Below are 26,192 nucleotides of genomic sequence, written 5' to 3'. Positions count from 1 at the left end.
TTATGTTGCACCCAGCTTCCTCGGCACCACTTCTAACTGCTGCCGTTGTAACTGATGTGTATGTGATTAGACTTCGTAAACAGATGATCATCTCCTCACTTCAATCTGCACCCATCCTGGGAAGAAAAAAGGGAATTTTTCTTTGTCCATGCAGAACTACAAAGGTGAGTGGGAGTTGGTAGCCACACCTCATGGAATGCTCACCACTCCCACATGGTTGAAGCCTGCTGACAATAGAATTGTCAGGAGTGTACATGAAAACTGAGGCCTGACAAGAAAACTCAAACTCATCAAGGTCAGGGCAGCAGCAAGAGTCAAAGCTGTCAATCCAATCACTTTCTCAGCAGTATCCATAGTAGCACACTCTCCTCCATGTCCCTGAAGACAGACAGAAAACACAAAGTGCTCTAGAACTACCTTTTTCGAGTCCCCTGCTCCTGAATACAGCGTATTTCTACCAGAAAGGAAAATAAACAAACACTTTTTTCTTAGTTGTTGATCATTCCTGTATAAAAGCAGGCAATGAAAGAATTATCTATCTCAAAAAGAAGCAACAAAGTGATGAGGAAGCATAATGCTTGTGCTTTGCAATAGGATTTATGATATCGAATACAAGACAAGCAGTAATATCAGCATTTTTTCTTTCATTGGAACATCTATAATACCCCCCCATCCACTCCCTGCTCACTGATGTTGAGCTTAAACTTCAATCTTTTCTCCTTACGAAATTGAATGGTTGCTTGGCTTTTAATGCCACCTCCCCTTCTCCATAAAATACCTAGCAACTTGAGACAACTACTTCTCAGTTTAGTTTGAAATCGAACCAGGGGCCCAAGGGTGAATAAAATTCTCAGACAGTACAACTGGGTAGAACACCTTTCCTTAGGTGACCGATCAAGGTTGTGCCTCAGCTCCAACTCCAAGATGAACCAAGGTGACAGGACATAAGGACAGCTGGAATTCGCAAATGTTAGATGTGAACAAACAGAGGAGTATATACTAAAAAGTATACACACATGTTAATCTGGAAATAATGGGATCTCCCACCACATAGGCTCATGCAGGTGCATCCCTTCTCAAGGGAAGGATTTCTTCAAAACACAACACATCACTGCGTACAGAAAGAACATAAAAGAACAGTACCAAGAATCTCCGAAAGACATTCTGGGATCTTTTTCCCTTGACTTGAAAAAGATTATTACATTATATGTACTCTACAACTAAGAAGAAAGCAACTCGGGGCTTTAAAGGAGCACTTAGACCACCCTCAACGAAATAAGAAGTCGGCAAGTGAAAATAAAGCAGAGACAAATCTTAGAAGGTAAAAGCATCAACTCCAGAGGAGCATTTCCAAGGTTCCTTTTAAGCACAAGAAGTTTTTCACACAGAGGGTGGTGACGCACTGGAACAGGTTGCCCAAGGAGGCTGTGGATGCCCCATCCCTGGAGGCATTCAAGACCAGGCTGGATGTGGCTCTGGGCAGCCTGGTCTGGTGGTTGGCGAGCCTGCACATAGCAGGGGGTTGAAACTCGATGATTACTGTGGTCCTTTTCAACCCAGGCCATTCTATGATTCTGTGTGAAATCCCCAATGCAGCACCAGACAGCTTTGGGCACCCAGCTCAGAGCAAGGGGCTCTGACCACACAGCCTCCACAGGTCCACTCCAACCTCAGCCACCCTATCATCACGGTGCTTTTAAAGCAACTGCACTGATTTTTATTTAATGAAAATTCTATTAAAAAGACAAAAACCATCAGAAATAAACAACTGCCATTCGATTTTTCAATGTATCAAAAAAGTGAGGTGGTAGGAATCACCAAAACGTGTTAAATAAAGGCTGCATTGAGGGAACACTTCTTAGGTTCCAATTTTCACACCTCCCTGAAGGTGATAACCTGGTAAAAAATATGTTAAAACAGGAAGTCAGACAAAACTCTACAACAGAGGCAACTAATCAACACTCTGAAATTATTACTTCAGAATGTTTCAAAAACTGTGAAGTTTTAAGTCATTTCATTCTTCCTTTCACATCTCTTTGTTATTATATTCTCTTATTTTCAGCTAATCTGCATTTTCCAATACCGAAATATGTTTCATCACACACATCAAACTGCATTTAATGGATTACTTAAGAAGAGCCAAAAAAGATAAGACTTCTCCATAACCCATCTAAAGAAGTTTCAGAATTTTACAAGCAACGTGGGAAGGAATACTCGTCACCCTCTATTAAATAAGTAAATTCCCCTTTACTGGTACTAAACCATACATTACATCAGAAGTCGTCGTTTTCTTTACAATACAAAAACGTATTGGGCAGCGCGTTTCTTTTAACAAGGGGTTAACGGTACAGAGACTGGAAGACTTAACAGTTAAATGCATATTATGACCAAGTGGGAGAACCCTTCATTTCTAAAGCTAGCACACTAAGTCAAAAGCAAATGGCAGCGCGGCCATTTGAATAACAGAAAAGCATAACAAAATACTCACAAATGAAGCCATTTTTCTAAAGCATAGCTATCTTCATTCCTCCCACACACTTTCCATCTTAGATGTAATTCTATGCGCTATTCAAATGCTGCAGCTTATTTCCCAGAGGATAATAACTCAACATTTCTTTCCCTATTTTCAATAAAAATGCAAAATTCAAGAGTTACAGCTTTTTCCACCCGTGCAAATCACAATAGCTCACTTGATTTGAAGGAAGACGTAGCCTACGGTAGTCTGTAAGAAAATTGGAACAAAAAGAAAATCCAACCTATAAACAATGAAGGGGGGGAAAAAATTCCAAGTTGGCGTTCTGCATTGTCCTGCGCATACTGGAGCTGATCGGTGTAATGCAGTACAGGAAGGAAGATCCTCTGCTGGAAGGAAAAAAAAACCCTACTAGGAATACTCTTAACCTTATTCGCTTTTCCTGACATTTCTTCCTCTTTTAGCACGCAGCGCATTACAGCGTCTACTCTGCCGTGACTGTAAAAGCTCTTTCTTGGAACATCGATTTCTCATCTTTATTCTGCAGTTGTAATTGAAGTCTGAAAAGCCTGTTCCAGACTGTTTTCCTTGCCAAACAAGGAGAACCTTCTTTACTCAGAGTGTCTGAGGCTTAGAGGCACAGGCAGAAGAAGGGAGGCTCAATGCACAAGCTACCGAGGATGAAGTTAGGGAATACTCCTTTGTGGTTCATGCCCTGCTTGAGAATCTATCCAAAAGCACAACCTCCCTGGGGGCAAAAAGAAAAGCAAAATGCACTACAAAGAAGCATCTACACGTATGCAAGCTCGCATGCACTTTCTAGGGATAGAAATGTGTTGTTATAGTAAAGCAGTAATATGCTCCAGCACAGCACCTGAAAGGCAGATTTCTGCTGTTTCTTAACATCTCACTTGTGATGCTGAGACAGAACCAGCCACCTTCTGATAAACTACTACTTGGTTCACTCTACCTGCCTCTGGACATTCTGAGAAAGCATCTACTCGAGCACAGCTGAACAATGATTTTTCAGAGAACAGAAAGCTGTATCTACAGATTAGACACAAAGATATTTCACCAGACATACAGAGCCATGCTTTGGAATCACAGTACTAAAATAGAGCTTAAAACCCCAAAGTCTGTTCCATCCATCCCATTCCTTTCAGCTGTCAAATGCATGCACTTCAATGCAAATTTTAAAGCTGGTACATATGCTTTCTGTAGCACCACACACAGCAAAAGCTGCTTTGAGCTCAATTCTTTGACCCAAACACTGTTCAAAGTGGCACTTCCCTGCACTAACAGGACACATCTCCATAGTCAAATGTCACACATATGTATGAAAATGCTATACATACAAGCAAAACATTTCCAATTGCTCCAACTCACCACCGGGCCTTTGAATGCAGCCAGATATGCCATTAGTGCATTGACATGTTTATACAGTACAGATAACGTACCCCCACAAATTAAATCTTTGGTTTGACACTGAGCTATTAAACTTTGGCTAAGCCATCATCTTCCCCTCACAATTCCCCACTAATATCCACGGTAGGAATTACCTAGAAGTGAGTAACATCAATAACCAATGGCTATCAAAACTTTCCATTACTGGAATCATTGCAGATGCAGGAAACAAAATAAATAAGTAAATAATAAGCAATTTTCTGCATATTTAAAATCTTTCATAATTAACATGCTAACTTTGGGAACAATTTCTCTTAAATCCATCGACACTATCTGGTAGCTTCACACTGCAGGCTTCCCGCAGCCCGAGGTGAGTGTTCCCAAAGCACCAGGCTGCTCCAGAAGCACGGAGCTGAGCAGAAGCATCACGCTGCCACGGCTCTAGAAGCCAACTCTTGGGTTCTCCTGAGAACTACTGGCACAAAGGATTTCTCTTAGTGGTACGCATCAGATGCTGACCACTCCTCTTACAACCTTTACTGGTGCTGCTACCTGCAAGCAACGTGCACCAGCTCGCAACAACTGTGGCACTTCTGCAACGCAGCAGTTGCCTGTGATGTCACTGTGGTTATGCTAGAAGTACCATCAGAACTAGCTGCGACCAAACTCACTACAACTAGATGCTGTCTCAGCACAGCTGTGTTACACACCTCACTGGAAGAGCACAGGGGCTGCCTTCACAGAGTACCTACCACACTACACGTGTTTTCTTCTGAAAACACCTCTAACCCAAAGCACACGTGTGCTGCTGCTCTTATTTGCACGTATTCATAATGGAGAACTTTTCAACTCAGGCTACTTGCTGTTCCTAAAAATTGGCACCATAACCTGATTTAGTCTTTCTGTGCAGAAGGATACAAATGTCACAAGCACAAAAAAAAAAAAAAAGAAAAAAAAAAAGAAAAAATCAGAACCATTTTGTTTTAAAATACTGTTGTAGAGCATAGGTTTCACATACACTGAATTTAGATGCATACCAGCAGATTTCACGTCAGAAAGCTCTCATCTGACAACAGTAGCCACCAGACAACAAAAAGCACTCCCCAGATGAGCTCCTAAATCAAGCCCTGCGATGATCATCAAAAGGGCTCTGATGAAAGGACATGCTTTACCTCACAAACTTTTGTAAAGGCTGCCAGACATACGCAGCAGCTGTAGCTGCTTGACCAGTTTAACCTCACTAAGTTTCTCTCTCATAAATTAACAGTAACAAGGAATACATGAGTTTCTCGTAGTATTATGTGCATTAAGCAGATGACGTAAGAGCACCTGACAGACATCAAAACAGCTTTGAACCATTTGACTGGAATATCAGTGCAGCTCCACCTGGCCATGAAGCCGCGCTCCTTGCATGGAGCAAGCTCAGCCCAATCTCGGTCCAGTTACATTCACTGATGCCAGGAACCCAGTCTAAAATACTTTTAACACAACCCTAAGAATGAGAATCTAGAAGAAAAAATTGCATTGCTAAGATGTAAAAGGTGAATGATGGCAGTGATGAAAATAACACATTCGCCGCTGCTCTTAAAGACAGGACCACCCTACCCTAAGAGTCAGCATTCTTTGTTGTATATATTTGCATCTTATAGCATAACTTTATCAAATGCCAGGATTATTAATAACCACTGATTTTCTCACTTCCAAGATACTTATTGAGAAAATTATGGTGCAAAAATCTAATTATATTCGTTTACAGGAGTGTTTGGGCTTTAAGAATAATAAATTGTAAGGAGCAGGCAGTGATATTTTAGTAAAACTAATTCTAGCTGTCAACGGTTTAGGATAATTTAGGATACTTTAACTACACCTTAAAACTCAATGTCTTTTCATTCCTATCGGTAAGTTCATTGCTGACTTAGTGCCACCTTTAGCAGTCCTCTGAGAAAATATGACTGAAGAGATTGTGCCCTTTGTCTGAGGCACAGCATTCAACTGCGCTGCCAAACTCCAACTTCATTTGTCAGAAAGACAGAAAGCTTCCCCAGACTGGCAGCTCCACAGACGATAAAGACCCAGTACCTCCAGGGTGAGCCCAGCAGTGACCTGGCCCGCTCTGCCTGCTGAAAGGCAAATCAGCACGTGTAGATCCATAGCAGCCATAGGATGTAATTAAGGAAAGTGAAAGGAGATGAGTGACAGTGGGAAAGTTTATAGGACTTGTGGTGGAAATTAAACGCACGGGCTGGATGTTGGGAGGAACAACACAGCAAGGATGCTGACACGTGGTGGTGCGCTGAAGGGACCCGAGTGTGAACGGGGGCAATGGCGGTGGAAGTGCCGGGTTACATCTGAGGGACATCGGCAAAGAAGACAAGAGCATGCAGATCGCAGCACTGCTGCCTTTTTATCGAGGAACAGTTTTATAGCTACAACGATCTTCTAAAAGAAAAGCAAAACATACAAACAAACAAAACACCAAACCCTCTTGTTTTTAAGCCACATTTACGAATTAACCAACCCAAGCCAAAGCACCGGCACCAACCCTGAGCGGCTGCCCGCTCCTTCTACTGGCCGTTATTATTTCTCCGCTAAAACTACTATTCCGAACGCTGCCGGTCGCCAGCGGCCGCCACTCGGTGCCTGACCTACTTCAGCTCGCCCACTGACGCGCCCACACCGGCCCGCAGCGCGGGAGCTGCCCCGAGGAGGACCGCGGCTGGGAGCCCTCAGCGGCCGCTCCGCGCCCCCGGCCCCGCGCGGCTCTCCCGCGGAGGCCGGAGCGACGAGTGGGGAAAGCGGGAGGCCCCGGGGCGGCTACACCTACCTCTCGGCGGCAGCGGTGCTGGGGCCGCGGCTCCTCCCGCTGAGCCGGCGGAGAGGGAGCCCCGTGCGGAGCATAAAGCCGGAGGCGGCGGGCCGCGCCGGGGGGTTGAGCGGAGGGGCAGCAGCGGAGGCACGGCCGAGAGGAGGAGGAGACGGAGGAGGAAGGGGGGACCCTTGGCTTCCTCCTCCCCGCCGTCCGCGGTCGGGGGAGCCGCCCCCCGCCGCGCCGCGCCGCCCGCGCACCGTCGCTCCCGGCCCGGCCCAGCCGGGCCCGGGCCTCGCCCCCGGGGTCCCGCCCGCCCGGCCGCCCCCCGCCGCGTTACCTTCGGCGCTGCCCAGGGAGGCCGCTGGCGCCATGTTCCCCCGCCGCGGGCGCCCCGCGCCGCCCGTCACTTCCGCCGCCACCTGCGGGCCCGGGACGGCGGCCGGCGGCGGGGGGCCGCGCCCCGAGCGGCAGAGGCTGCGCCGCCTTTCCCCGGCCCGGCCCCGCGCGCCCACCCCCGCCCGGCGGCGCTCCCTGGCCTCGCCGTGCCAGCCAGGCACCGGCCGGGCCCCGTCCGCCGGCCGCGGGGATCCCGGGCGGGCGATCCCCCGGCGGGGGAAAGGCTCTCACCGGGGACCGGGAGCGGCCGCCGCTGGGGATCGGGAATGCGGTCCCAAGGAGCGACATCTGCTTGGCTCGTCCGCAGGCGGCTGCAGGGCTGGCCGTGTCGTTTAGCCCTCCCGCTCGCAGCGGCCGCTTTCAGCGCCGGCACCGCAGCTCCCGCTCCCCTCGGGCAGCAGCGCGGCGGGGACGAACGTCGCGCGGAATCCCGCTCCGAGCGGCAGCGGCCCCTCTGAGGAGCCGGCTGAACTCCTCCCCCTCGCACCTGGCAGCGACAAGGCGCTGCGGCTGACCCCGGCTGCCTCCTCCTCACGGGCAGCCCTGCCAGCCGCTGTGGGAACCAGGTCACAGAGCCAGGCGGGTCACGGCCGCCGGCTACGGTTGCTCAGCGCAGCTGTGAGCGACGAACTGCACGCAGCTCCCAGCCCTGAGCCGGGCTCTGCCTTAACCCAGGCTTCCCCCGCTTGGCTTTCCGTAGCTTGCCGCTGGCTGGCAAAAGGTTAAGAGGTAAACAACCCAACAACCTCCTCACGTGCTTAATGTCCTGACACCATACAAAACTACGCGGTCCTTTGGGCTGTCCCTGCTTCCTTCAAACTTTTTGCTGCCTGCTATGCCACTCGCCGCTTTAAATAACAGGCCGTGCACCGCCATCCTCTCCCTGTTTATTGCTGTTCCCATCCCCTTCGCCGTCTATTTTCAGTTGCTCGTTACCACCCCCATCCCATTCTTGATTTCTAAAACGGCACAACTCCTCTATGACTGCCACCCCCAATCTGAACGTCTATCCCACCTCTCAGTGCTTCACACAATGAACCTGCTGCTGCATGCACAGCTTCACAAAAGCCTACCCGCTGCCATTCCCACTCTGTTAACCGACCTCCCACGGCTCCCACGCAGCCTACTTACTCCACACTACAAACAACCCGCTCCCATTCACTGATTCCTTCACACCGGTGACCTGACCTCTCTCTGCTCAGCCAGCTTCATATCATTCCACCTCCTGCACTTAACTCATACAGTAAATTTGCCCCATTTCCCCAGTCGCTGTTACAAAACCTGTTACTCGTGCAACCAAGGTGATACAACCAACCTTTATCAAAGCAGCTACCGTTCCTGTCTAAGCCCCAAAGGAAAGACGTGGAATCCAATGATCTTTCAAATGACTAAATGAGTTGGAAGGAACCTTTAAAGGACATCCTGTCCAACTCCCCTGCAATGAACGGGGACACCTACAGCTACACCAGGTGCTCAGAGCCCCGTCCAGCATCACCTTCACTGTCTCCAGGGATGGACATCCACCAACTCTCTGGGCTGGGCAATCTGTTTCAGTGCTTCACTACCCCTATCATAAAAAGCTCTTTTCTTATACCCAGCCTAATCTCCCGTTTTAGTTTAAAACCACTTTCCTTTTTCCTATCACATACCCTGCAAAAGAGTCTGTCCAAAATGCTCTCCTTCACTCACTGGGTCTATCTTCTGCCATACCAAGCATACACCACTGACATCTTGTGATTTGGCAAAGGGAATCTGGAGCAGAAAACCTATTTCTCATGTACAGAATCAACACAACAAACCATCATGCATCCCTCTGCACTCTTCAGACTTTGGACCTGTGTAGGTCAGTAAGGGTAAAAAGACTGGCAGGGCTGTTTTGGTTTTACCTGACTGTCATTTTGCTGTTTGCAGTTTGTGGTAAGCTGAGGCGTGAGATGATCTTCAGGTCTCTCCTACACACTGCCACAGAAGTGGATTCAAACCTAGCCAAAAAAAAACAAACCAAAAAACCAACAAACAAACAAAAACATGCATCAGCTGTGACATACTTATTCCCAGCATTTAAGAGCACGAAAAAGTGACTCCTCCATATTGGGCAATTTACCTGTACTGAAAAACTCAAACTTAATAATGATTCAATCTCCTAACTAAAACTACAGCACTGTTTTTTAGGCCCTAGACAGTAACCAGTCTTTAGCCTTGCATTTTTCTCCATGCTACAAATATTACCCAGCACAGTAAATCAAAATAATAAGACAGAATGTGTGAAGTAGACAATTTCATTGTGAAACTGGAAATAATAGTGTATTTCTTCAGATTTCTGACAGAATTCTTGTGAAGGAGTAAATCATTTCTACAGGCTGCTGCAAATGTAACAACTGTTTCTATAATCCTATACTGCACTGCATTATTGCATAATGACAGCAGCTAAGTACCTACAGAATCCAGTATTTTCAGCTCATTTTCATCAGTGATCACACACGCCTCATGCTGAGGCAACCACATTCAAGTATTGCATCATATTCTCCATGCTCGCTTTGTATATCTTGGTCGTAAGCATATATGGTTTTCTCAGAAGCAAGATATTTTATATAAAAATGGTATAACATCACGTAGTCCAATGGAAGATTAGAGATGAACATTTATTTTCAAGACCAACGTGCAAAATTATTTGCTAGGAAGACAAGAATATATTTTGTCGTTAGCAACATCATTACTGTATGGTTCCTCACCACATTCTCGTATTCTTTCCTTCAAAACAAGAATGCTGGCAATGCGTTTGCTACAGGTATATCAGGAAATACTATCAGGAAAGAATGGAAATGGCATTTGTGGAAGTGGGAAGTGCCATGTCTTGTTAAACCAGGCATACTGGTTTGGCACACATTTCCATCATCGCGTTCCAATCATATTGCCGGGTGCTTGAGAATTATTGCTTTGACCTAAGCAGTCAGGCAACATGTGGGAAGCTCCACGCTTTCTAGTGGGCAAAAACACTGCTGATGAATGTGAATGTACGTGACACAGTCGGTTACTTGTATTGAAAGCAGTTGTTCCGATCGTAGAAGAAATCTTGTTAGCAGCAATGTCTTCCAGGCCTGTAAGGCGTTTCTACACAGGAGGAATCAGTTCAGTTCCCCACAGGGGAGGAATCAATTCAGTTCCCCACAGGGGAGGGCTGTGAATTTGGCCTTTGGTCTCTAAACTGGCTGTCATCAGTGGATCAGGGATTTTACTTGATTTTTAAGGAACGTAAGGCTCAGCTGACTCTGAAAACAGCAAGTGCTAGCTGTCTGGAATCAAAGACTCAAGCTGCTTGTGTCTTCGGGCCTTAAACAGCACTCAGCCCACAGAGGACACACTAACCAGGGAAAGGCCGATGGCCACCGGAGACGGCTAACATACATAAAGTGGCATTTACCGTTAGGGCCAATAAGCTGATGGCCACCCAACCAGAGATGCTCACTTCCAGTACATACAGGCACACACCGCTTTAGCTTCACCCCCATCTCCTTTCTGCGCCACATCCCTCGAATACCCCCAACACACCTACGTTTCCATGCTGTTAGATACGCATCGACAAGCGCCGACGTCCTCACAGCCACAAGCACAGGCCAAAGCCTCCTGGGTTGGGGCGCCTCCCAACCAGGCCGGGCCTCATGCTGATCCTCCCACCGCAGCTACTCCGACACTTTACAGGCACGCACACGCAGCAGTGGCAGGCGGTGACCCCGCGCCCGGCCAGCCCGCCGTTCTGAGAGACAGCCCCCCGCCCCACAGGCACACACGGAGGCGCCACACACAACCCACCTACGCCACCCCCACCGACCCGCCACCGTTACCCGGCGGCGGGCGCAAGGCGCACGCGCGCTGTCCCCGCGCATGCGCACGGCCTCGCTTCCCCGGCGGGTCCGGTTGCATCACCCGGCGTGAGGGCGGCGGGAGCCTCCTCGGGGCTGTCCAGCGCCGCGCCTGAGCCGCTCTCGCCTCGCGGCGGGGCTGAGGGCGGCCCCGCGCCGCCCAGCGTGGAGAGTCCCTGAGCCCGAGCGTGCCTCGGCGGGCGGCGAGTGCCGGGCGTGGCGAAGGCGGCGCCGAAGAGAGCGAGGGGTCAGGCGGCCGCGCGGGCAGCCCCGCTTCCTCTTGCGGCCAAGATGGCGGGGGACGAGGCGGGAGTGACACTGGGGCAGCCGCACCTCTCCCGGCAGGACCTCGCCACCTTGGTGCGGCCCGCGCGGGGGGCGTCCGCCCGGCGCCGGGGGGCCGCGGGGCGTCGTGCGGCGGGTGAAGCGCTCCGCGCCTCTCCACGGGGCCGCCGCCGCCGCCGTGAGGGCCGGGAGCCGAGCCGGCGGCGGGGCGGGGGTGGCTGCAGCCGCGCGGCGCGGCCGGGCGCCTGCGGGAGCCGGGTGGGTGGGTGGGTGGCTGCGGGCTGAGCGCGAGCGGTGAGAGCCGGGCAGAACACGGCGGCCTCCGCGTGGCTGGCCGGCCTGGGGTGCCGAGGGCTCCCGCTGTGGTAAATAGGGCGATGCGTCTTCGGAGCGGGCCGGTAGCGCGGGCTGCTCTGCGTGCCCGAGTTGGGCGGGTGTGCTGTGCAGAGCTGTCAGGGAAGGCGCCTGTTCTTAGAGTCACAGAACGGTTTGAGTTGGAAAGGACCCTTAAAGGCCATCGAGACCGTCTGCCCAGCATGGAGCAGGGACACCTAGAGCTACATCAGGGTGCTCAGAGCCCCGCCTGGCCTGACAGAGCTCGGTGCAGCGTGGCAAACTACAGAACATTTTGACAAACTATCCAACACTGGGTGGTTTTTGTTTTATTACCATTGTTCTCTTGTCAGGAGCCATGTTTCATATTCCTTTTGTGTTCTAGCAAGTTTGTTAGTGAAGCACATTAGTAACTTCAGAAAGCTTCTTTACTTCTTTTCCTTTTTCATGGGGTATTTTGCCAGCTGGAAAGAGCGCAGCTATTCCTAATTCTCTGATCAACAGGAATTACTCTTCAGCCCCATTCTGTACTTTGTTCAGTGGGCCCTTGAAAGCCTTCAGCTCACTGTAGCCTGTTGCTGAGCTTGACCTTATGCCAGCCTTGAAGAAAAATGGCATTTGTGCTGATTCTGTATTCCGGGAGCAAGTCTCTTGGTGACAGGGTTTGCATCATTCACGGTGTTGTCATCCTGCTGCACAGTGCCATCTGCAGGTCCTGGGCCCATCGCCGGCCTCAGTGAGCTCAGGTGATAAGTTAGTAGTCAAGTAAGATATACAAAAAAACATAACTGTGGCAGGTAGAAGGAAAATGTTTGGTTTTGAACCTGAACGTATTACTCATTTAATACTATATATAAGTAAGATTACATTTTTACACAGTTATGGTCAATTTTAGTTATGTACAGAATCTACTTGTGTCGCAGTGTAAACATCATGTCTTTTCACAAAGCTTTATATCCTGTTCTGCAGCAAAGATGCTTCGTGAATCTTTGCCTTGAACTCAGCAGCTCATCCATAGAGACTCACTGCAGGCTTTGAAATTACCATAAACAGATTCAGAGAATGGCACAGAGGGATGTTTCAATGGATTTTAACACTTGCGCTGTGTCTGGACAGTGAGCTTTTCTAAAGGAAAAGATAACAAAAAAAGCAGAACACAAAGCAACTACTTTGTAGGGGTTTTTGGTTTTTACTGAATGAATGTATCTGTAAGTGATATGACTTGCCAGCAGTTTTGTCTGGTACCTAAAATGGAAATAATGGTATTTGAAGGAAAGCGGCCATTTAAAATATTAGACTCAGATCAGTGTTGCTAATAACACTTCAGGACCTGCTTGCTCCAAAGCGTTACTTCTAATTACATATTGACTACAACGGAACCGTTGCACAAATTTAACAGTTGTCCATTGACAAACGTAGGCATGGTTGGCCATGTAATCCATGGGAAGTTAATTTCAGTTTACATGCATATGTACATGGGGTGTATTTTTGGTTTGAAAGTTTCCTTTTTTTTGTTTTGCTTGCTTCCTTTCTTTATTGCTTTACAACCTAATCTGACTGTAGGCTTGTGTTCCGTTTTCACCCCCTTTCACATACTTGAGAAAACTGGAATGCATGACTCGAGTTACTTTAAGGAGCTTGGTTGGGTTTTGAGAAAATACGTATAAGCATTTAGATACCAAATGAATAAAGTGTAAAATCTCCTTCGTGCAGGATGTTACCAAGCTGACGCCTCTTTCACCAGAAGTCATCAGCAGACAAGCCACAATTAATATAGGTAAAAAAGAAAATCTCAAGAAGAGGGAGCAGGGGACATGTTAATGTGGTGCTTCCTGGTGCTCGTATGTTAATGTATGGTATCTATGTGGAAAAAAATTAAGGAATTTGTACTTATACACAGCGATATAGATGAGGTATTTTTGTTACAGATTTTGTCAGGATGCAGGAAGGGATTTGCAAAACCCTTCTAACTTGAAAAGCACTCCAATTATACTTCAAGAGCACTGCTTTGAGTGAAGTGGGGAGCAGTTGCTAAGGGAAGGCCTTTTCAGTCTTAAAATTAGGAATTGAAATGATTTTCACAGAAGTGCAGATCGTAAAAGTGTCTGTTGAGAGCTCATTCCAGGGCGTTGTTCATTTAGACAAAACCAGTTAAGGAATCCATATGTATTTTGATGGTAGCACTGGGCTTAGTGGCTCCAGAGCGTTTGGGTAATTGTGCTGATGGTCTCTGCACGCATCGAACAGCGGTTAATTGACAAACATCTGCCTTTAAAACGTAGGTACAATTGGCCACGTAGCCCACGGGAAGTCGACAGTAGTCAAAGCTATATCTGGTGTTCATACCGTCAGGTTTAAAAATGAACTGGAACGAAATATCACGATCAAGCTGGGCTATGCCAATGCAAAGGTGAGTCCCTCATAGAAACCAAGCATGTCGCTAAGATATTACAAGGTGGACGTGAGCTTATCAGTAACTATTGATGAGTGAAACTTGGAAAAAAAAAAATACTTACAGATTTACAAGTTGGATGACCCAAGCTGTTCCCGACCCGAATGTTACCGATCCTGTGGAAGTAGTACCCCAGATGAATTCCCTACAGATATTCCTGGCACCAAAGGGAATTTCAAACTAGTCAGGTAAGTGCTGTAGAATTAGTGGTGTAAATTATGTTTAATTTAGTTGTACTTCCTTTACGTAACTAAAAACAGTCAGGGTTGAGCTGCAAGCTGAATGATAACAGCAGACCACGTGCTCTTAGGCACTGTAGATTGGATGCCCCCAAATGTGAGGTATCATTTAACCTGTGTTGTTTTTATTAGTTGTTGTGTGATCCAGAGTAAAAGCACAGCTCTATTTTCTGTCCCTGAGTGCTTTGCTCTGAAGTGAAACAATGTTTTTTTCCTGCTCTAAAGGTAAGTACATCATGAAGCCACTAGAATAAAAACTAATGTGGGCCTCACATACCCATTCTTTTAAATTCCTTTTCCAGGTGTGACCTTTCTCTTCCTAGAGGCAGAGGAGTATTCCAAGTTCCAAAAAAGAGTATTAAATAAAGCCTGATTCTTAATGTGACATCAGTCCTGGTGTGAGAGTATAGGTGTCCTTTATTAATTTCATAATCATAGCGTGGTCATTATACAAGTGTAATGATCTAAATAGTTGTTGTGTGAGTCTTTGCAGTGATTGAATGAGAGTAGTCACAAAGGCTGTTGTATGACAGGATTCTTAGTTGAAGCAGTTGTATGCAGTACGTGCACTGCTCTAAGTGTGCGTTTCCTGCTTTTAATCAGATCTCTGGCAGAGCACTTATAACAGTAACTCCTGTTGGAGGGTGATTGTTACGCAGCCATTGTTAAGATAGTGCTTAAAAGCTTCAGGTTCTGTATGTTGCTGCTTAGTTGCTTACAGTAGCTTTTAACTTCTGCTTACAAAGCAGCCAATTAGTCCCTTGCTCTTTGATGGCATGTTACATGGTTTCTTCATGGAGCCATTTCGCACCAGAAAGCACTGCATTGACTGTTACGGTCTTGCACAACAAAAGCATACGATTGGAGCTAACAGCTGTAGTGTTTCTGTGTGTGAATCTTTGAAGCGAAGTGCAGTTTTAATCATAGCATTAAAGGTTTATGATTTTTTTTTTAAATTTAGAGTGGGAGACGAGAGATGAGAAATGGGATATCATTTAATTTGTGTGTCTGTTTAAGTATTCACATTCACAGAAATCGTTGGTAATTGGCTTCTTGACCTTCTCACTGTTGTCTACAACAGGCATGTCTCTTTCGTGGATTGTCCTGGCCACGACATTTTGATGGCTACTATGTTGAACGGCGCAGCTGTAATGGATGCAGCTTTACTGCTGATAGGTAATGACTGCTACACAAAAGCAGCACTTTTGTTTGTGTTAAATACCATAGGTCAGCTTCATGCAGGGTTTGAAGTCAAGTGGGATGAGGTGAGTTATTAAAACAAGTGAATGCTTTTGAGATGTGTTGAAGAAGCTTAAGTAAGTGAATTTATAATGAAAATTATAATCTAACTAGCTGTTGTGGTTTTGTTTAAACATACCTGTGTGGACTCGTTAGCCTGGTAGCCATCAGCTGGCCAAGACCAAACTGCAGTGCTATACTACTGTGCAATTTAGTCAGTGTGTTTCCATGAAATGTTACTTTTGACTTTTCTCTGAAGTTTGCTTTAAATCTTTAGCCTCACCCATACAAAAGAGTCCACACGCATCAATAGTAAAAGTAAATCCAGATGGATATGGGCAAAATCAAGGAATAGGAGACAGAGCTTGGTTGAGGAAATCGTTCTGTTTTGCAAGGAATAGGATGTGAATAAAACTTACTTTTGTCTGTGGTCCACTGTAGTAGTCTACAATGATAGTCGTGTCTCTGTTACATGCTGGATTTTTTTGGTTTGTTTTTAATGAAGACACAGCAGAAATTACATTTCTTAACTGTATGAGTTTTGTCTGCCTTTTTAGTTTTTTATATTACAGTCGCTTTTCTTCTTCCAGCTGGTAATGAGTCATGTCCTCAACCCCAGACCTCAGAACATCTAGCTGCTATAGAAATCATGAAACTGAAACACATTTTGATTCTGCAGAATAAGATTGATTTAGTGAAGGAGAGCCAGGCTAAAGAACAATACGAGCAGATTCTTGCATTTGTGCAAGGTAAGCTTTCGCCAGCAGAAGTCTGGTCAGTGGTAGAAGTTTTTCACTGTCAAACACAGTGTTTTTCTATGTATTTATGAAAGAAGTCTCATACTTGGACTACACTGGTGTATGTGGTTTGTTAATTTAGGAAAATAGACCATTGGTGTTGTTCCTCTTCCATATTTTGGACTGCTTAGATACAGTAATGTTATGGCTATAGCTCAAAGCACTTGATGTAAAACTAGTAGCAATAGCTTCCGTCTTGTAGTTTTCAGTGAATTTGTGGTTTCTTCTTGGTAGTGCTGATAGTTTCTCTGCTAGAGACTATACGGTAATCTTACTGCAGTGCGGGAGGGAGTGAAGCAGTATTCATAGGTGTACCTTGTGGGTATAAATGTGTCATTTTTTCATCTGTTCACAAAAGATTGGCCTTGCCTCTTTTGAAGTCCAGTTCAAGCAGTGTTATCGTCCTCTGTCCATAATGTCTATTCAGTTTTATTCTAATGCTTTGAGGTTTCATCTTTCCCAGAAGCTTCTGCCATTTTCCCTGCTTGTCTGGTTTAAGTGGGATATGTTAAAACTGCAGAGCTAGCTTGTCACCATCAGAGGTAGCTAATGGGTCTCTCCTTTGTTCACAACTGTTGCCTTGCATAAGCTGTTTGTAACAGCTGTGTCAGTGGCTTGGGGTAGAAATCCAAATTCCTTTCTGAGAACTGCAGGTGTTGAGAAATACAGATAGAATTAAAACGAATAATATTTAGCAAGCCTTGATAACGAAATTCTTCTTTCCATATAATTAGTTTTTTTCTAAAGTACTTATTTGCATTGCAGGACTTAGAAAAGGTTGATTGTTAAGTTGATAGGAATTTTGGTCCATCAAAATGAAATCTGACTTCAAAGTTAATACTGATGTATGGAATGCTGAGATATCCAATCTCTCTGTTGAATTTCTCTTAAGATTTTTTTCTGATCACCAAAAAGTAGAATATTATCTGTAAACAGTTTTCACAGAGCAATTGTAAAACTCCACTGTAGCCAATTACCCAGTGGCAAAACAAGGGCTGTTTCAGATTGACTTGAAAAGTAGGTCTGGCTGGTTTGAGCTGAAATGTTAAAGGGAAAGGTAGATGCTGTGTTACGTATTGCTTTGGGAAATACGTGTAAAGTGTACTTCAAACTTCATTAGTGCTTTTAACAGTTACAGAACACTTGATTGTGTTTTTACAAATACTGTATTAAGACTTGATGTCCAACTTCTTTCAGGTACAGTTGCAGAAGGAGCTCCAATAATTCCGATCTCCGCACAGCTGAAATACAACATTGAGGTAGTCTGCGAGTATATAGTGAAGAAAATTCCAGTCCCTTTGCGAGACTTTACATCTGAACCAAGGCTTATTGGTATGTAGGTGCTTGTGTTTGAGCTTTTGTGGCTGTTATCTGTTATGCCCTTAGAATATCATGTGGCAGGGTTCTCAAGAAGAGGTGGGTTTAAAAAGAGTGTTCAGGTGTTCTCCTCCTTTTAAAGTATTTTCTGGAAGCTGTATTGTTTGTTCATAGATAAACTACTACACTTAAATCTATCTGAGGTAATTGCTGGCTTGGCATTGTGTGTATAACAGCAGTAAAATGTGATGATGATGAGAAAGTTGTTGATTAAAACTTTAATTGCTAGAAATTCCATTTAACAAAGTACTGACAAACTCTCATGTATGAAAATTATTTATATGGAAGTCCTATAGACAGCGTAGCCTGGTCAGGTTTTCTGTATTAAGGAGTCTCAGTTCTTGTCCAGTATGCTTAGAAATCCAGTTCTGCTACAATGGATCTGTGTTTTTTTTGTCTTGCCCAGTAAATCCCACAAAAAAATGGAAGACCTTTTAAAAAGAAGTTCATAATTCATATGAATGCCAAACGTTAAAACAAGGTTACAAAAATATTGACATTGCGAATATTGAAGCTTTTCTCAGAATAGCTGATCATTACTTTCTTTTTCAGCTATTGATATTTATTCTTTGCTGTGAATAAATATCTTTTTAAAATGATGTTTATGCGTATGAGCAGCTCTAATGAATTTGAGAACAAAATCAGCTAAATAAAATATTCCTATTTTATTCAGACTGAGTTATGTTTTTGTAAATAATTACATACCTTCAAGATGATAGGGAAATAATCAAAGTTGTTAAAGAAAAGCACAAGTTCTTTGGCAACTGGATCTTAACTATAAATTTGATTGTATTCTTTTTAGTAATTAGGTCTTTTGATGTTAACAAGCCTGGCTGTGAAGTTGATGACCTTAAAGGGGGTGTAGCTGGTGGCAGTATTCTAAAAGGTGTTTTAAAGGTAACCTTTTTTTCTCCCTTCTTTGGAAATTTGTAGTGATGATGATGAGTAGGGTTTTTTTGTTGTTGTTTTTCTTCTTGCATGCTGAGTACAAAATAAATCTATGAAATTGAACTATATATATACCTTTCTTTTCTGTATGTGCTGTGCCTCATTGATGCTTTCCTGGCTTTTACAGGAACAAGAAACACTTATTTTGCACTTAGATATCTATCTATCTATCTATCCATATATATATGTAGATATAGATCTGTTACTTTAGTCTTAGCTATTTCTACTGATGATGCCATCTTCATTGCTTAAAAACATAGAGAGAGCTAGCTGTTTTTTTTTCTGTCCCACCACTCCTACTTTCTGAATTACTTTGAGGAGAAAGGGGGAAGCCTTCAGAGGTACCTCTGAGGTGTGTGGGCGTTCTTAGAGGTCCCACTTCAGTATTCTCTGTGTGTGTGTGTGTGTATATATATAAAATCTATGTAGATAATATATTTATATTTATATATATTAAAAAAATTTTACATATATATATATTTTTCCCTCATGGGACACTGTCAATATATGGGAACTTTAAAAGTTCTTCTGTTAGGCAGAAAAACAGACCATCTTTGAACATTCATTCAATGTACGTATTCTTTGTCTTTTAGTTTATTGGTGATCAGTTACATGAATCAAATTAACTCAGTTTTTCTCAGTGCTGTAACATTTGTAAATGAAATATTTAAAAATAAATGCAAACCCTAAAATTTGAATGTTGGAGTTACAGCTAATAAAGATCCTTTGCGAAAGCAGTTATTTAGACTATATTGGAGAGAAAAGTATTTGTTTCATTGGATGTAAGATGCAGAGATTTAGGTATCGTTGAGTTTATACTAAACAGTGCAAGGGATCTGCAGTAGCCCAGAACCAAGGGTTTGTATCAATCCTACAGTCTTGGAATAAGCATATCTTTCCTGTGACTAGACAATTAGCTTTATGTTCCTGTGAAACAACCTGTTAACCATTTTCTCACTTTTGTAATTAGGTTGGTCAGGAAATTGAGGTCCGACCTGGTATCGTGTCCAAGGACAGCGAAGGAAAACTCATGTGCAAGCCAATCTTTTCCAAAATTGTGTCACTCTTTGCTGAGCACAACGATTTACAATACGCTGCTCCAGGAGGGCTTATAGGTAAGGATGTTCTTTTATGAAGAGATTTATTACCTAATGCTTATTGAAAACCCTTGTTTGTTACGCTAAAAGTCATTGCTAAGTGAAACCAAAAAGCCTATAAGCAATTCAGTGTGTATTTAGAATGAGACAGATAAATGAAATGTATGGAAAACCAGTATTTATGAAATAATTTGTCTGAATGTCAGTAGCCAACTCAGTTCAACTTGAATAGCTAATTGTATCACCTTTAACAGCAGAATATTTCTCCATCTGTTTAGACAAAGATGACAGTCTTGCTGACATTCTGAAAGTGCTGCCCGGGTAATAGAGAATCCCAGTACATTCTCATATACTGTTTCTAGATCTCATTCAAGTTTTTGAATATGTAAATGTGACAGCCACCTTTCAATTACTCCTTGTGACGTTCCTCATTATGTTGTAGGTGTTGGAACTAAGATTGACCCAACTTTGTGCCGGGCTGACCGAATGGTAGGGCAAGTTCTTGGTGCGGTTGGAGCATTGCCTGAAATATTCACAGAGCTAGAAATTTCCTATTTCTTGCTGAGACGACTGCTAGGTGTGCGCACTGAAGGAGACAAGAAAGCTGCAAAGGTCTGTACTCTTGTTTATTTTTTTTTAATGAATTTGAGTATCACGGGCTTTTCTCTGATTTCTGTTAAGATAACTTGTGCAAAGTTGTACTAAAGGGTGGTCAGGCACTGGAATGGGCTGTCCAGAGAGGTGGTGGAGTCACCGATCCTGGAGGTGTTCAAGGAACATTTGGATGTGGTGTTGAGGGACATGGATTAGTGAGAACCATTGGCGATGGGTGAATGGTTGGACTGGATGATCCTGTGGGTCTTTTCCAACCTTAGCGACTCTATGATTCTAATATGTACATTTTTGAATCATACAGTAATTTTGTTTCCTTCTTCATCCATGGCTGTCAAAAATCTGTTGTCTGTAATGCTATAGAATAAAAGTTTTCAGAGGAGTAGGAATTCATATCAGAGTAGATTAAAATACCGTGAAGTATTTACATCTTCAATTCAGATGTTCTTCTAACCTCATCTGTAGCTGTTATCCTTTGCTATCAGCCTATTAATGTGTGCAATAATCAGCTTTATACACACACTGATCTACTTTCTGCTTGTGTGCTTTTTGTAGATGCTCTCTCTGAACTTTTTAAAGCTAAGTATTTCTGAAACACTGCAGTCAAAAAGAAACCACAAGCTTAATACATAGTATGGTCTCGCGTTCCATGATCCTTTTTACATTAATCAAACCACAAGATCATTTTTAGTATTGAAGTTCCTTTTTGAATTAAAATCTATAGAGTGCTTCATATAAGAGTAAATGAAATGCTTTAGCTCTTTATCCTCTGTGAATTGTTTTGGGTTTTTTTTTGAGAAAACATTTTGATGTATGTAGGCAGATAATTTGAAGAAACGGTAAAACATTCCACTTCATAGCAATCTCTAAGACAGTTGTTCTGCTTTCAATGCAGTATATGCAGCGCTAGGTATGTATTGTAGAAAATGGCATGACGCACTTTGTTGGGATTCCTCTACAAGAATCTGTGCTACTACAGACAGAGCATATTTATATGTTTGTTCCTCACAAGAGTTAAAAGTAGAACACTTTTTATCCACAAATGCCTTTTTGCATCATTTGTACGTGGGTTATATATGGCTTTTGCATTTCTCAGCTGTCTCGTTTTTGTGGCAGTTGAGTCACAGAAGATGTTCAGTACTGCCTGTGGTATTTTTCTTCATTTGAGCGATTGTGTCGCTGAATACTGTTGCTTAGTGTGAATGGGTTATTTTAAGTATTGTGTGTGTTATTTCAGGTGCAAAAACTATCAAAGAACGAAGTTTTAATGGTAAATATTGGATCCTTATCTACTGGAGGGAGAGTCAGCGCAGTAAAGGCTGATTTGGGGAAGATAGTGCTGACTAACCCAGTGTGCACAGAAGTGGGAGAAAAAATTGCCCTGAGTCGAAGAGTTGAAAAGCACTGGCGGTAAGTTGGTGCTAAAGTGGTGGAGTACCTGGCTGTTAATGTGTAAAAAATAAATCATATTAAAAATAAATAGGTAGATCTGAACATGGTCTAGAATAGGCGTCTCTATTTAAAAGAATTCCTCTGAATTCTAACACACTGACACTGTTATTGTGGGGTGCTTCATCTTATACTTTTATCCTCTTTTAAAAGAAACATGGTAGGTGATGAGATGTCTGTAAGTAGCAGATAAGGAAACATCTGATATTTGTGGTTCTGTTGATGGAAGAGCCGTGCAGTGATTGAGCTAACAGTAGGCCACCTTGGAGCAGCGGTTCAGCGTTCAAGTAATGTTACACCAAAGCCTGTCTTCATGCGTGCTACAGTCAGTGGAATTCAACCTGTGCAGTTCTGTGGAACTTGCAGTGCAACCTTTAAAGAAGTAGCGGGGGAGTGGAGATGGGACATATGAAGTTCTAGTATTTTATGTACCCTGAGCAGAGGGAGAAGTATTAACTACTTTGATCTGTTTAAATGTCAAGTTTAAAAATGGCTGCCTGCACTGAAATATATGGAGGCTGCAAATGATGAGCAGGTTTGATTGATGATTCATTTTAGGCTTAGTGTCATACTTGTCTGTAGATTATTACATTATTATTATTATATTATTATATATATTATATATGGTACCTTTTACGTATTCCATACATATGATGAGAATTTAACAGTATTTGGATTCCTTGACCCTACACAGCTCTTAGAGCATGATAGACAGTAAAAGGGAGCAGAAGCGTTCACCTGAGATGTTCTTGCTGTATGATAAAGAACTAAGATTTAAATATCAACGGATGCTTTTTCAGATCAGGAAAGCACGGGCAATTCAGTGCGGCTGCCTTGGAGATAGCTGATAAAGCAGAGAAGTGGTTATTCCCAGGGGAAAAGGAAGGAAAAAAAAAATGGGAAAAAATGACATGTCTTAAACAGACAAAAAAACCCAAACCAATTAAAGTCAGTGAAAGCAAAATGAAGAGGAGAAACTATGTATATTGGAAACTATGCTATTTTAAGCCACAGACTGCCAACCTATGCAAATTTTAATGTGAGTTTTGTTCCAAGGCATCTGGCCTTTGTAGATTAGTTCCCGCTTGTGAAACATAAGTCGGCTTTTGGCAAAATTTGGTTATCTCTTCTATGCTTGGTATAATGAGAAGGAACTTAACTGCTTGAGGGAATGGAGCACTGAAAAATGAGAAAGCAAGAAAAGGAGAAATAAAATAAGAAATAAATATGTAAAGGCATAGAAGTGAAGTAGCTAGCAAATGGCAAAGCAAACAACGTGCATTAGTGATTGTAAGGAACTGTGCTTTCAAACATGGGATAGCTGCAAGCTATGAACGTGGTCTCAAAAAGTAGGAAGTGCTGCAATAATGTAATTCAGTTCTTCTTTTCACTTATCTGTCGAAGTCCAGAGGGAGCCCCTACTGTTAGCAAATTATATGGGAACACACTTAGGGTTTATGCATATCTCCTTGCCAAAAATGAAAAGTGTGTTAAAGGTAGTTCTATGGACTGTGGAAATGAACATAAATTCTTTTAAGTATATTCTTCTTCTGAGGCAACAGCGGCCCATAAAAAGGGCTTTGATAGTACTGAACTTACCTGAGACTTGAGTTACCGTTCTGGGTTGCAAGTTCATTAAGAGTTAAATTTGCAGTTTTAGTGCAGTTGTCTGTATTTTTCCACATTCGTTTCTCTTTGAAAGTAATGCAGCTCTTACAGGTAGAAAGAGAGAAAGCTATAATTACAGTTAACTATTGCAACATACGTTACAGAATTTTCCATTCTTAAGTTCACCATTCAAAGGTACGTTCCTCATTGATTACAGATATGCCAATGTTCTATGTCCCCCATCCTTTATTCTGTTTCTACTGACCACTGTTAGATCTGGCAGGGTGTTTTGTGAGGGAGGTGAGTGGGATAAAATCCAAAATGTTTTGAGAACTGAAGGCTTAAGCATAATAGAAGTATGTTGATTTGTTCTGGGTGTTTCTACCTGCTACTAAAAGTGATATAAACTGTTTTTCTTTTTGCAGTTTAATTGGTTGGGGTCAGATCAGAAGAGGAGTGACAATCAAACCGACTGTTGATGACGACTGAAGAACAAAAAAGAATGCTTCATTTTTTAAGATGAAGCGTCCATTTCTATTTTGGAGGGAGCGTATCTTCACAACGGGATTGGAAGCTGTGCAACCACTGTCTTTGAATTGTATGGCTGTTCTTGTACATTTTATTGAATTTTACCCTCTTACTAAAATTACTAGTCACTGTCACCATTAAAAGTGTAAAAGAATCGGCGTAGAAGTGGGTTTCATTATCCACGCTTTAATAGAAATTAATGGTACATGTCTCACGGCATGTCTAATTCATGTTATTTTGTGTTTTGGACGTATCTGTTTAAGATCAGCCAAGTCAGCCCCAGTGTAACACACAAATGATAAATGTGGTATTGAAATAAAATATTGCCTATTTTCATCATATAATGTTTTGAGTAACAAAAGACAGCAGTGACTGTTCAACCAGTTCAAGAATTAAAGGCAAGCAAAAGTCATTCTGGCCTTGAAGACTAGCACCCTTTCTGTGCAACATCTTGGCTTGTTCAGGTGTTCCTCCTGTTTACAGGAAAAGCTTTCTTCCTAAGTTTCTATGTTTCTGACCCAAGTGTTGTGGCTGTGCTACGCTTTATAGATAAGATGGCATCATTGACTGACTGAAATTTGTCACTTCCAGTATTACGAGGAGCTTTAGAGGAACCCCCCCCCAAGAGAAAGACACAAACTGGATCTGAATTGGCAGTACTTTCTTTGAACTTAATTTAGAATGGATTTATGAAAAGAACATAGTTAATCTGAACTGTAGCTGCTCGTCCTTGTGGAACTTGATGTGGGTGACCTGGCAGAGTTTGAATTTATATTAAGCTCTTGAGCAAATCACAGCTGTGATCTTGAACTATAAAGTACCTGGGAAGGGATGTAAAGGGAATGATTCTGGAGGAAAAAATCAGAATGAGGAGAATGGTATATCAACCATGTGTTCTTGGCTAGTCTGAATCTTGCTCCTTAAGAGAAAACAATATAGTATACTCACTGTAGGGTACTAACACTCATTTAGGTTTAATGTTTTCATTTGTACTAATGTACTTAATTTTAGCTATTTTATATACTAGTTCTTTAGCAAAGGATGCTACTTTACACATTTTTATATGAAGTACTGCCTTCATTTGCAAAATCTGGTTTGAGTTACTCTGTTCAGTATCTTAAAGAGCATTCAGGGGTAACTTTTTCACTCATCATGATGGACTTCAGTGAAGCAGACTGGTTTTCTTTCCTATTGCACGTTGTACTTCATTCTGCCTTATTCCATCTATGTTCTTGTACTCAGTTTCTCTGTTTGTAAAGTACTTCTACCTCACATGGTGTTGAGACTAAATACATGAGTATTTGTAGAGTGCTTCTCTTTTATAAGAGAGTGTCAGATACAGTTCTTCCTGATTCTTCTGTTACGTGGCCAGCACGTTCAAAGCTTTATGTCTTTCCAATATTTCACCTTCAATGCTTTGGAAGCTCATTTCTGTAACTCTGAATTGCAGAAGCTTAGATAAACTTAAGTCTTAACTCATTTATGGGCATGGGGGCACAAAAGAAGAAGTAGGCTACCACAGAGAGCAGGATTGATACTGCCCCAAAGTTGAAATCTACTCCAAAGAGTTCTTCCTCGATGTACTGAATGTGTGGGTGTAACACTACAGAAATGCCAAAATGCTTCCAAAGTGGTTACACACCCATAGGTGTTTCTGGGCATCCAGATACTTTGGAGATTAGGTCTTACTGTCTTCATCTGCAATTCAAAATAAGTGCTATAATCTTTCCAAAGGCCTTTATGTATTCCTTCACATAGGTAACTAATAAATACAAAGCTGGCTTTGCCCAGCGTCACAGAAATATGAGGAAGAAGTCATTCTTTGGTGACACAGGGGCATTTCTCAAAAGCATTAGTACATTTGTCACTTACACTGTTGCATATATGCAACACTAGCAAAAGGTCAGTGAGTAGCTCTGCTGGAAATAGAATAACTCTGAGATGTAGAAAAGGAATAAAGAAAGCTGAGAGCTTCTATTTGCACGTGTTACAACCAGAAAGATTAGCATGGTGGAAGGGTGATACAAAAACGTAACAACAGAGGGACCAGCTCGGATAGGATGGTATTTCACAGGAAAGTAGATGTGCTCAGCTATCTCCAAAGATCTGAGCTCCCAGAAAGGACTCCACAAAGGCAGGATCTCCAACCCGAGATCCAGTGGCAGTCAGCCCTTAAATGAGGCCTAAGAGAGGCGCAGCCAGGCTCCACCCCTTCTGGTCACACAGCTGAATTGCCTTCACCTGCACTCACAGGGCTGACTGGGTCCTTTCCCCAGGTGCTCAATC

At 43.3% G+C, this 26,192-nt stretch overlaps 2 protein-coding genes across 15 annotated transcripts in view; one reads left to right on the top strand and one right to left on the bottom strand.

Annotated features, from left to right (window-relative positions):
• Positions 1-10,960, bottom strand: part of KLHL15 (kelch like protein 15) — a 29,065-nt gene extending 18,105 nt beyond the window's left edge. For 3 of the 14 annotated variants that reach the window (XM_015302426.4, XM_046940558.1, XM_046940563.1), the window contains exons 1-2: positions 10,632-10,960; positions 8,969-9,064 (exon numbers count right to left, since the gene is read on the bottom strand). The gene's annotated coding sequence lies outside the window, so the exon portion shown is untranslated. Of the gene's footprint in view, positions 1-6,701; positions 7,092-7,313; positions 7,562-8,968; positions 9,065-10,631 lie in introns of those variants that run through there. The other 11 variants (XM_040698678.2, XM_046940548.1, XM_015302394.4 and 8 more) reach the window with 9 other exon arrangements.
• A 259-nt stretch (positions 10,961-11,219) lies between these two features.
• On the top strand, positions 11,220-24,245 carry EIF2S3 (eukaryotic translation initiation factor 2 subunit gamma). Its single transcript, NM_001006260.3, has 12 exons — positions 11,220-11,302; positions 13,274-13,337; positions 13,843-13,970; positions 14,079-14,200; positions 15,333-15,427; positions 16,081-16,239; positions 17,485-17,619; positions 18,467-18,561; positions 19,583-19,727; positions 20,152-20,321; positions 21,559-21,731; positions 23,804-24,245. The coding sequence occupies exons 1-12, from the start codon at positions 11,234-11,236 to the stop codon at positions 23,865-23,867; spliced, it is 1,419 nt and encodes a 472-aa protein (NP_001006260.2). The 5' UTR covers positions 11,220-11,233; the 3' UTR covers positions 23,868-24,245.
• Positions 24,246-26,192: the final 1,947 nt, after the last annotated feature.

The sequence above is a fragment of the Gallus gallus genome, chromosome 1 (genome assembly GCF_016699485.2).
Source record: "Gallus gallus isolate bGalGal1 chromosome 1, bGalGal1.mat.broiler.GRCg7b, whole genome shotgun sequence".
NCBI classification, from domain to species: Eukaryota; Metazoa; Chordata; class Aves; order Galliformes; family Phasianidae; genus Gallus; species Gallus gallus.
This window is presented reverse-complemented; position numbering and strand designations above follow the sequence as displayed.

What these genes read in the sequence shown, in the direction of transcription:
- EIF2S3 (NM_001006260.3), top strand. Translation starts at nt 11,234, where the DNA reads ATGGCGGGGGACGAGGCGGGAGTGACACTGGGGCAGCCGCACCTCTCC. An exon ending in TGGGCTATGCCAATGCAAAG is followed by an intron (nt 13,971 to 14,078) that starts GTGAGTCCCTCA and finishes AAATACTTACAG; the next exon opens with ATTTACAAGTTGGATGACCC. An exon ending in AGAGTTGAAAAGCACTGGCG is followed by an intron (nt 21,732 to 23,803) that starts GTAAGTTGGTGC and finishes TTCTTTTTGCAG; the next exon opens with TTTAATTGGTTGGGGTCAGA.